Source organism: Coregonus clupeaformis, unplaced genomic scaffold (genome assembly GCF_020615455.1).
Source record: "Coregonus clupeaformis isolate EN_2021a unplaced genomic scaffold, ASM2061545v1 scaf0740, whole genome shotgun sequence".
NCBI classification, from domain to species: Eukaryota; Metazoa; Chordata; class Actinopteri; order Salmoniformes; family Salmonidae; genus Coregonus; species Coregonus clupeaformis.
In genome coordinates, this window is record NW_025534195.1 from 132,501 (window position 1) to 144,762 (window position 12,262).

The 12,262-nt window shown below is 44.2% G+C and overlaps 1 protein-coding gene across 3 annotated transcripts in view; it reads left to right on the forward strand.

Annotated features, from left to right (window-relative positions):
• The window catches only part of LOC121534242 (protein sidekick-1-like), a 107,600-nt gene extending 107,180 nt beyond the window's left edge, over window positions 1–420 (forward strand). For all 3 annotated transcript variants that reach the window (XM_045216563.1, XM_045216564.1, XM_045216565.1), the window contains one exon: window positions 1–420. This exon is cut by the window's left edge and continues 50 nt beyond it. In XM_045216563.1, the coding sequence (XP_045072498.1) occupies window positions 1–286 (286 nt within the window). In that variant the 3' untranslated portion in view covers window positions 287–420.
• The last annotated feature ends 11,842 nt before the right edge of the window (window positions 421–12,262 follow it).

The window sequence follows — 12,262 nt, forward strand, 5'->3', positions numbered from 1 at the left end:
TAACCACTACATGTCAGATCCAACCTACTATAACAGCTGGAAGAGACAGCCTAAAGGGCTGAAGGGGTTAAGTCCACCGTATGCCTACGAGGAGTGTTCCAGCGCTGACGGAGCCGAGCCGTACTACCAGACCGTGGTCACACAGCACAGCACAGGAGGAGCATATACACCCACTGGGCTGCCCGCGCACACACACACACTCCCTCACACGCACACACACGCCAACCCCAATACTAATCCACCAGGCTCACGCACGCCCGTCACGGGGTTCTCGTCCTTTGTCTGACACGTGCACCTGCACACATGCGCACACACAGAGGGCGGAGCGGAGGACGGTTTGGAGCCCACTACTTTGTTAGGACACAGGGATGGAGGGAGAGGAGGGTGGAGGAAGAGGAGGATGGAGGGAGAGGATGATGGAGGGAGGATGGTGGAGGAAGAGGAGGATGGAGGAAGAGGAGAGGAGGATGGAGGGAGAGGAGGATGGAGGGAGAGGATGATGTAGGGAGGGAGAGGATGGTGGAGGAAGAGGAGGATGGAGGAAGAGGAGAGGAGGATGGAGGGAGAGGAGGATGGAGGGAGAGGAGAGGAGGAAGAGGAGAGGAGGATGGAGGAAGAGGAGAGGAGGATGGAGGGAGAGGAGGTAGGAGGAGAAGTAGAGGTGGAGTGTAGAACCAAGAGAAAAGACTGTCCACACCCACACACCTCCCTCCTTCCCTTCTCCATGCCCCACTGAACAGGAAACACGTGTCCCTCTCTGTCCTCTTAGTTCATGCTCCTATCACATCACCGTGTCAATGTGTGTTTCCAGATCATAGATTTACTATTGTGATGTCACTGTGTACACACACACACACACACATTCCACATCTCTCTGGAGTGTGTGTAGTTCTGCACTGTCACAGAATGGAACAGTGATGTTACAGAATGGAACAGTGATGTTACAGAATGGAACAGTGATGTTACAGAATGGAACAGTGATGTCACAGAATGGAACAGTGAGGTCACAGAATGGAACAGTAAGGTCACAGAATGGAACAGTGATGTCACAGCTAGGAACCAGACAAGGTGGAACTGAGAAGTGCGGAGTAACAGGCCGATATCCAACGGGACGGTTTTCAGGGTCACATCGTTTCACAGACACAGACACTGAAGCTGCTGAAACAGCTTTTAAAATAAAAACACAAGAAGAAGAAGACGAAAATTCAATTGACTATCGATAATCATCTCAGCTTTGGACTTGAGGGGGAGGGAGAGGGGAGGGGGAGGTAGGGAGAGGGGAGGGAGAGGAGAGGGGAGGGAGAGAGAGGGGAGGGAGGGAGAGGGGGGAGGGGAGAGGGAGGGGGAGAGGGAATGTTGTAGGCACTTAAATCATCTTCAGTGTGAGTCTGTCCATCTGCCTGGTTTTCAGGGAGACCATTAGCTAGTTTAGTGTGTTTAGTTTGGCATGTGATCCATGTCTGCGTCTCAGCACCCTGTTCTCTATATAGTGCACTAGTTTGTCCATAGGGCTACATTGGGAATATGGTGCCATCTGGGACACAGTCCACTCCTCTCCTGCCCCATAATGCTTCACTGGAATCAACCTCTCCCGGTCTGCTGTTGTTTTAATGTTATTTTAATGTTCAGCTCACTGCTTTGCTCTTTTTTTTTTTACAGGGGTGTGTGTGTGTGTGTATGTCGTGTGTGTGTGTGTGTATGTCGTGTGTGTGTGTGTGTGTGTGTGTGTGTGTGTGTGTGTGTGTGTGTGTGTGTGTGTGTGTGTGTGTGTGTGTGTGTGTGTGTGTGTGTGTGTGTGTGTGTGTGTGTGTGTGTATTTCTAGAATGGCTTTTGTACAGAAGGAACTTTTTACTGTGGTAGTCTCACCTGCGTCTGACATGGCATCCTATTCACTAGTACACTATAGAGGGTACAGGGTGCCTTTTCACATCATGTCTGTGTAGTTACAGTTACCCAGCAGCACCCAGCACAGAGAGTCAGTCCCACCAAGAATCCATCAGCACCAGAGAGAGAGAGAGAGAGAGAGAGAGAGAGAGAGAGAGAGAGACGTGGGGAGAGAGAGAGAGAGATGTGGGAGAGAGAGAGAGACATATGGGGGAGAGAGAGAGAGAGAGACATGTGGGGGAGAGAGAGAGAGACATGTGGGGGGAGAGAGAGAGAGAGACATGGGGAGAGAGAGAGAGAGATATGTGGGGAGAGAGAGAGAGAGACATGTGGGGGGGAGAGAGAGAGAGAGACATATGGGGGAGAGAGAGAGAGAGAGATATGTGGGGAGAGAGAGAGAGAGACATGTGGGGGGGAGAGAGAGAGAGAGACATGGGGGAGAGAGAGAGAGAGACATGGGGAGAGAGAATATGAGTAGACTGATGATGTCACCACACTCCTTTTGGTTTTCATACGCACTCGGTTATTAAATGGTTTCTTGTCAATCTCTGCCTCTGTGTCTTTCCTCTGTGTGTGTGTGTGTGTGTGTGTGTGTGTGTGTGTGTGTGTGTGTGTGTGTGTGTGTGTGTGTGTGTGTGTGTGTGTCTGCTCTCACACTATATAATCCAATGTTATTTGCATGTGATGCATTTGCGCCAATGTTTGTGTCGGTAACCCACTTTTTTATATTATGTAGCAATGGTAATAATTTGGAATACAGAGTGTGACTTTGAGGGAATAGTATGGTCACATCTTACAGAGTGACTTTTAGGGAATAGTATGGTCACATCTTACAGAGTGACTTTTAGGGAATAGTATGGTCACATCTTACAGAGTGACTTTAAGGGAATAGTATGGTCACATCTTACAGAGTGACTTTGAGGGAATAGTATGGTCACATCTTACAGAGTGACTTTAAGGGAATAGTATGGTCACATCTTACAGAGTGACTTTAAGGGAATAGTATGGTCACATCTTACAGAGTGGCTTTAAGGGAATAGTATGGTCACATCTTACAGAGTGACTTTGAGGGAATAGTATGGTCACATCTTACAGAGTGACTTTAAGGGAATAGTATGTTCACATCTTACAGAGTGACTTTGAGGGAATAGTATGGTCACATCTTACAGAGTGGCTTTAAGGGAATAGTATGGTCACATCTTACAGAGTGGCTTTAAGGGAATAGTATGGTCACATCTTACAGAGTGACTTTAAGGGAATAGTATGGTCACATCTTACAGAGTGACTTTAAGGGAATAGTATGGTCACATCTTACAGAGTGACTTTGAGGGAATAGTATGGTCACATCTTACAGAGTGACTTTTAGGGAATAGTATGGTCACATTTTACAGAGTGGCTTTAAGGGAATAGTATGGTCACATCTTACAGAGTGGCTTTAAGGGAATAGTATGGTCACATCTTACAGAGTGACTTTAAGGGAATAGTATGGTCACATCTTACAGAGTGGCTTTAAGGGAATAGTATGGTCACATCTTACAGAGTGACTTTAAGGGAATAGTATGGTCACATCTTACAGAGTGGCTTTAAGGGAATAGTATGGTCACATCTTACAGAGTGGCTTTTAGGGAATAGTATGGTCACATCTTACAGAGTGACTTTAAGGGAATAGTATGGTCACATCTTACAGAGTGGCTTTAAGGGAATAGTATGGTCACATCTTACAGAGTGGCTTTAAGGGAATAGTATGGTCACATCTTACAGAGTGGCTTTTAGGGAATAGTATGGTCACATCTTACAGAGTGGCTTTAAGGGAATAGTATGGTCACATCTTACAGAGTGACTTTAAGGGAATAGTATGGTCACATCTTACAGAGTGACTTTTAGGGAATAGTATGGTCACATGTAGATAAAAACTGGATGTGGAAAAAAAGAACAAACTGAACAAAATCATTAACACATTACCTGTTTTATGACGGTATTTAATAATCATGTACATATTCATATTACGCTTTTACATCTGTGTATAGGAAAGTATTATTTGTAAGTTGTAAGAGAAAACATCAGGTTATTTAGAAATGAATATGACGTTCTTCGCAATGTAGTGAATATTTTATTTTGTTGAACTGCCTTACTCACTCCAACTCCAGTCAGCAGATGGCGCTGTGAGTCTTTCAGATGATGCTTCTTGCGTGACGTATAATGTAGTGGACGGGGCGGGACTCTTTTTCAACAACAACGATGGACTACTTCTTCAACCACCTCGGTAGCTTGCTAGCAGCTATTAAACCGAAACGTTGAAGCTCTTGAAACCAATTGTTGTGTTTAGTAAGTGTTTAAACACACTGTCTTTATATTTACGTTGTCAACTACCTGGCTGGTTACATTAGTTTAACTCTAGGCTAGTCGCTAATGCTAACTAGCTAGCTAACATCCCCGACCATGAGCTCACTAAGCTATTTCCCTGCTGCTAAAGAAGAGGAGGTCTGCTGGACGGAGAAAGAAACTCTGGGGCTGAACATTGTCGTAAAAGAAGAAGAGGAAGAAGAGGATGCCGTTTTTGGAGTGAAAGAGGGGGAGAAGGAAGATGTGACTGTCACAGTTAAAGAAGAGGAGAAAGAAGCTTTCAGACTGGAAAAGGAGGAAGATGTGACTGTCACAGTTAAAGAGGAGGAGGAAGAAGCTTTCAGACTGGAAAAGGAGGAAGATGTGACTGTCACAGTTAAAGAAGAGGAGGAAGAAGCTTTCAGACTGGAAAAGGAGGAAGATGAGACTGTCACAGTTAAAGAAGAGGAGGAAGAAGCTTTCAGACTGGAAAAGGAGGAAGATGAGGCTATCACATTGAAAGAAAAAGAGGAGGATGTTATAGTGAAAGAAGAGAAAGAACCTTTTGTAGTGAAAGAGGAACAGCAGGCCATCTCAATTAAAGAGAATGAAGACGATTTGGGAGTGAAAGAGGAGGCGACACCTGCAGATCTGATTGACACCAGTAAGTACTATCTTAAAAACAGGGGTTTGTAGTTGTTGAACTAATGTGTGTTTTTTAAGGGGCATTCTACTGAAGCTCTACACTTGTTCTGTAGGAATTGGGTCGTTCCATATGATTTCAATCACTTTCTGACTGCGCCCCTTTTGATGATTTACTTGTTGGACTTCAGTGCCAAAACATTCAGTAGATAGTTAGTTACGATTCTGGCGATGCCTTCCGTTGTGTAGGTATTAGCCAACATGTTGACCCACTGAAGGACCAACCACACAAACAACCGGTAGAGTAAGTTCCAATGTCATTTTATTCAATTTGGCAATGCCTTCTTTTCCCCGACTGTATACCAGGAACTGGTCGGTCTGATTTATTAGACAAGCGATAGAGGAGGTCAAAGTTGACCCATTTTACATACCCCCCCACCACGAGACATCCATGTCTTCATCACTGGAAAAGATAAACGGTTGAGTTTGATATAATTTGAAAGCTTACAAATAGGGTTGTCAAACTATTTAATACTTTTAAAGATTTTTTTTTTTTTTTACCTTTAACATAAATGATCTAAAAACATGTAAACTCCTATTTTTTTATGTTCATATACAGTACCAGTCAAAAGTTTGGACACCTACTCATTCCAGGGTTTTTCTTTAATTGTACTATTTTCTACATTGTAGAATAATAGTGAAGACATCAAAACTATGAAATAACACATATGGAGTCATGTAGTAACTGAAAAGTGTTAAACAAATCAAAATATATTTTATATTTGAGATTCTTCAAATAGCCACCCTTTGCCTTGATGACATCTTTGCACACTCTTGGCATTCTCTCAACCAGCTTCACCTGGAATGCTTTTCCAATGGTCTTGAAGGAGTTCCCACATATGCTGAGCATTTGTTGCTGCTTTACCTTCACTCTGCTGGATGGCTTACGGGCTCCTAACCAACTGGGCTATTTTGTTTGTTTTTTCGCGTTGTATGTAACTTATTTTGTACACAATGTTGCTGCTACCGTCTCTTATGAACGAAAAGAGCTTCTGGACATCAGAACAGCGGTTACTCACCTCGAACTGGATGAAGATTTTTTCTTTAACGAGTCTGACGCAAAGGATATACTGCTTTCTCGGGAATGGGCCCAAATCCCCGTCATTTGCGTGAAGAAAAGATGGAGAAAAAGGGGGGCGGAGGGCTGCCTTCTGAGAATTCATAGGCCAGTGAGTAAACCTCCACTACCATCCGTACAATTGGCCAACGTGCAATCATTGGAAAATAAAATGGATGATCTACGATTAAGACTATCCTACCAACGGGACATTAAAAACTGTCGTGGCTGAACAACGACGCGGATAATATAGAGCTGGCTGAGTTTTCCGTGCATCGGCAGGACAGAGCAGCTACGTCTGGTAAGATGAGGGGCAGGGTGTGTGTCTATTTGTCAATAACAGCTGGTGCCCGATGTCTAATATTAAAGAAGTCTTGAGGTATTGCTTGCCTGAGGTAGAGTATCTCATGATAAGCTGTAGACCCACTATCTACCAAGAGAGTTCTCATCTATATTATTCGTAGCCGTCTATTTACCACCACAAACTGATGCTGGCACTAAGACCGCACTCAACGAGCTGTATAAGGCCATAAGCAAACAAGAAAATGCTCATCCAGAAGCAGCGCTCCTAGTGGTCGGGGACTTTAATGCAGGCAAAGCTGTAGACCCACTATCTACCAAGAGAGTTCTCATCTATATTATTCGTAGCCGTCTATTTACCACCACAAAAAAAAAGAGGACTGAGCACGCCCCCATTCTCATCGACGGGGCTGTAGTGGAACAGGTTGAGAGCTTCAAGTTCCTTGGTGTCCACATCACCAACGAACTATCATGGTCCAAGCACACCAAGACAGTCGTGAAGAGGGCACGACAAAGCCTATTCCCCTCAGGAGACTAAAAGATTTGGCATGGGTCCTCAGATCCTCAAAAATTCTACAGCTGCACCATCGAGAGCATCCTGACTGGTTGCATCACCGCCTGGTATGGCAACTGCTTGGCCTCTGACCGCAAGGCACTACAGAGGGTAGTGCGTACGGCCCAGTACATCACTGGGGCAAAGCTCCCTGCCATCCAAGACCTCTATACCAGGCGGTGTCAGAGGAAGGCCCTCAAAATTGTCAAAGACTCCAGCCACCCTAGTCATAGACTGTTCTCTCTGCTACCGCACGGCAAGCGGTACCGGAGTGCCAAGTCTAGGTCCAAAAGACTTCTCAACAGCTTCTACCCACAAGCCATAAGACTCCTGAACAGCTAATCATGGCTACCCGGACTATTTGCACTGCCCCCCCACCCCATCCTTTTTACGCTGCTGCTACTCTGTTAAGTATTTATGCATAGTCACTTTAACTCTACCCACATGTACATATTACCTCAACTACCTCAACTAGCCGGTGCCCCCGCACATTGACTCTGCACCGTTACCCCCCTGTATATATAGCCTCCCTACTGTCACTTTATTTTACTTCTGCTCTTTGTTTTTCTCAACACTTTTTTTTTTTTGTTGTTGTTTTATTCTTACTTTTTTGTTTAAAATAAACGCACTGTTGGTTAAGGGCTGTAAGTAAGCATTTCACTGTAATGTCTGCACTTGTTGTATTCGGCGCATGTGACCAATAAAATTTGATTTGATTTGATTTGACTTAAATCTGTTTTACCTCATTTCTACCAGCATGTTCAACCAGAGCAAAAATAACTCTAGACCATCTTTACTCTACACACAGAGACGCATACAAAGCTCTCCCTCCATTTGGCAAATCTGACCATAATTCTATCCTCCCGATTCCTACTTACAAGCAAAAACTAAAGCAGGAAGTACCAGTGACTCGCTCAATACGGAAGTGGTCAGATGACGCGGATGCTACACTACAGGACTGTTTTTCTAGCACATACTGGAATATGTTCTGGGATTCATCCAATGGCATTAAGGAGTACACCACCTCAGTCACCGGGTTCATCAATAAATGCATCAACGACGTCGTCCCCACAGTGACCGTACGTACATATCCCAACCAGAAGCCATTGACTACAGGCAACATCCGCACCGAGCTAAAGGCTAGAGCTGCCGCTTTCAAGGAGCGGGACAGGCAAGCAACACTGAAGTATGCATGAGAGCACCAGCTGTTCCGGACGACTGTGTGATCACGCTCTTGGTAGCCGATGTGAGCAAGACCTTTAAACAGGTCAACATTCACAAAGCCGCGGGGCCAGACGGATTACCAGGACGTGTACTCAAAGCATGTGCGAACCAACTGGCAAGTGTCTTCACTGACATTTTCAACCTCTCCCTGACCAAGTCTGTAATACCTACATGTTTCAAGCAGACCACCGTAGTCCCTGTGCCCAAGGAAGCGAAGGTAACCTGCCTAAATAATTACCGCCCCGTAGCACTCGCGTCGGTAGCCATGAAGTGCTTTGAAATGCTGGTCATGGCTCACATCAACACCATCATCCCGGAAACCTTAGACCCACTCCAATTCGCATACTTCTCCAACAGATCCACAGATGACGCAATCTCAATCGCACTCTACACTGCCCTCTCCAACCTGGACAAAAGGAACACATATGAGAATGCTGTTCATTGACTACAGCTCAGCGTTCAACACCATAGTGCCCACAAAGCTCATCGCTAAGCTAAGGACCCTGGACTTCCTGACGGGCCGCCCTCAGGTGGAAAGGTAGGCTACAACACATCTGCCACGCTGATCCTCAACACGGGGGCCCCTCAGGGGTGCGTGCTTAGTCCCCTCCTGTACTCCCTGTTCACCCATGACTGCGTGGCCAAACACGACTCCAACCCCATCATTAAGTTTGCTGACAACACAGTGGTAGGCCTGATCACCGACAACGATGAGACAGCCTATAGGGAGGAGGTCAGAGACCTGGCAGTGTGGTGCCAGGACAACAACCTCTCCCTCAATGTGAGCAAGACAAAGGAGCTGATCGTGGACTACAGGAAAAGGCTGGCCGAACAGGCCCCCATTAACATCGACAGGGCTGTAGTGGAGCGGGTCGAGAGTTTCAAGTCCCTTGGTGTCCACATCACCAACAAACTATAATGGTCCAAACACACCAAGACAGTCGTGAAGAGGGCACGACAACACCTTTCCCCCTCAGGAGACTGAAAAGATTTGGCATGGGTCCCCAGATCCTCAAAAAGACCGGTTGCATCACGGCAAGCAGTACCGGAGCGCCAAGTCTAGATCCAAAAGGCTATTTAACAGCTTCTACCACCAAGCCATAAGACTGCTGAACAATTAATCAAATGGCCACCCAGACTATTTACATTGACCCCCCTGTATATAGCCTCATTCTTTTATTGTGTTACTTTTTATTTAAATTTGATTTAATTTAGTAAATATTTGTGTAACTCTTTCTTGAACTGCGTTGTTGGTTAAGGGCTTGTAAGTAAGCATTTCACGGTACTCTACACCTGTTGTATTCGGCGCATGTGACAAATAAAATCTGATTTGATTTGAGCAAATGGTGTATGTGTGTGTGTGTGTGGAGTCCTGTGAGTGTGCATAGAAAAATAAAATACAAGGGTCAACTCAGTCCGTGTAGCCATTTTTGTTTTTGCCGTCACGAACAGTTTGTTAATATCACCTCATTCCTATAGTGTCCTTTTGATTTGATTGAGAACCTCTCCTGAATGTTTTGGCATTCAGGTCCAGAAAGTCACTTTCTGACCACTTTCACCATGGGCAAACGTGTTTGGAATGTTTCATTCAAATCTAAAGGGGTGCAGTCAGAAAGTGATTGAATTCATATGGAACGATCCAATTGTTTAATCTAGAAGTTTACCAAATAACAAAAATGTATACTTAAAATGTATCCTATACTGACTAGGCTATTTATCCATTGGGTCTAATAAATGTATCCTATACTGATTAGTCTATTTATCCATTAGATCTAATAAATGTATCCTATACTGACTAGTCTATTTATCCATTAGGTCTAATAAATGCATAACAACACTAAGTTTAATAGTGTTTTTATTAGCCTACAAAGCACTACAGCCACTCTGTGATGACACGCTCTGATCTTTTATTGAGGGATCTAGTCTAGATTAAACCTCATAGACAGTTTTATCATGTGGAGGTTTCATTCAGGTCTCTCTGTTTAACCAAATACTCTCTTTAGCAGGAGAGAGACTAGATTCTAACTCTGACAGCGGGAAGAGTCTTTCAGGGGAACCAGACCCAGAGATTCCAGAACCAGCAAGATCACACCACTGCTCCCACTGTGGAAAGAGTTTTACCACTTTAGAATACCTGAAAGTACATGAAATAATACACTTTGGAGACAAGCCATACCACTGTTCAGACTGTGGGAAGGAATTTAGCCGGTTAGATGGCCTGAAACAACATGAGAGAATACACTCTGGAGAGAAGCCTCACCACTGCTCTCAGTGTGGAAGGAGTTTTAGCTGGTTAGGGAGCCTGAAAATACATGAGAAAACACACACAGGGGAGAAGCCTTACCACTGCTCTCAGTGTGGAAAGACATTTTCCCAGTTAGGGCACCTAAAAGGACATAAGAGAACGCACACTGGAGAGAGGCCTTACCCCTGCTCCCAGTGTGGGAAGAGATTTACCCAGTTAGGAAACCTGAAAAATCATGAGCTAATACACTCTGTATATAAGCCTTATCACTGCTCCCAGTGTGAAAATAAATTTTTCTCATCAGATTCCCTGAGAAAACATGCGATAAAACACTCTGAAGAGAAACCTTTCCATTGTTCCCAGTGTACACAGCATTTTTTTACATTAGGGTCCCTGAAGGAACACGAGCGAACGCACACAGCAGAGAAACCCTACCATTGCTCTAAGTGTGTAAAGAGTTTTGCCTCATCAAAATACCTTAAAGAACATAAAAGAATACACTCTGGATTTAAACCTTACCACTGCTCCCAGTGTGAAAAAAGTTTTGCCCGATCGGGGGACCTGAAATATCATGAGAAGACACACACAGGAGAGAAGCCTTACAGCTGCTCCCAGTGTGGAAAGACATTTTTCTTATCAGGACACCTGAAAAGACATGAGCTAACACATTCTGTAGAGAAGCCTTTCCACTGCTTCCAGTGTGGGAAGGATTTCACCCAGTCAAGATATCTGAAAAAACATGCGCTAATACACTCTGTGGAGAAACCTTTCCACTGTTCTCATTGTGAAAAGAGTTTTAAGAATTTATGGAACATGAAAGTGCACGAGCAAAGACACACAAGGGAGACCCCTTCCACTGCTCCCACTGTGGAATGAAATGTACATGGTTTCATCAACTGAAAGAGCATGAATGAATCCACACCTGGGAGAAATGTCCGAAAGCCCTGATTTATACTATGTAATTTAATCCTTTTTAAATTGTTGTACCTTTTACCGTCCATATCAACTGGAACCTGTCTAGCCATTCTGGAAACCATGATTTACTTCACCACTCATCAACAAGGAACTGTGACACAAACCTGGACCTTTAAAAGAAATGGTCAGTTTAGAATGTTGGAACTGTGACACAAACCTGGACGTTCTTTATAAGAAGTGGTCATTTTACAATGTTGGGACTTTGTTTGAAGCCACATCACATGGACATGGAGAACACACACAGTGCTCCCATTGGCTGATATATTTGACTGAGAATGTTTTCTTCATGCCACATTAATAAAATAAAGATGGCTCTTCCAACAGCCTTTGTCACACCATCACCTGCTTAATTTGCAAAATAACTTCTCTTTCATTTTGATTTCGGCACAAATTAAAAATGTGGCACTGACTCCCCCCCCATGGATTGATGTTTCAGCATTGTCTGTCTTGATGAAGAGTTCAGAGTTCGGTGTTTCGACTAGCAACGTACGGCATAAACGTGCAGTTACAAGCCCAAGGAGGCTTCATAATACGGATAGGATATATAGCCTGAGCTAGAATGTGAAGCTAACTGAAGATCAATATCCACCTTCATAATACGGATAGGATATAGCCTGAGCTAGAATGTGAAGCTAACTGAAGATCAATATCCACCTTCATAATACGGATAGGATATATAGCCTGAGCTAGAATGTGAAGCTAACTGAAGATCAATATCCACCTTCATAATACGGATAGGATATAGCCTGAGCTAGAATGTGAAGCTAACTGAAGATCAATATCCACCTTCATAATACGGATAGGATATAGCCTGAGCTAGAATGTGAAGCAGTAGAAGGATGAGTAGATCTAGCTTGCTTCATAGTCCCCTCAGATCCTGACGAAGGCTTAAGATTTTTTTGTTTAGCTATTTTAAGCTCTGAAGATCCATTCCCCAAGTTAATCAGGAGTTATCTTGAGCCTATTTTAATGAGAATCGATGTGTTTACAGGAAATGCA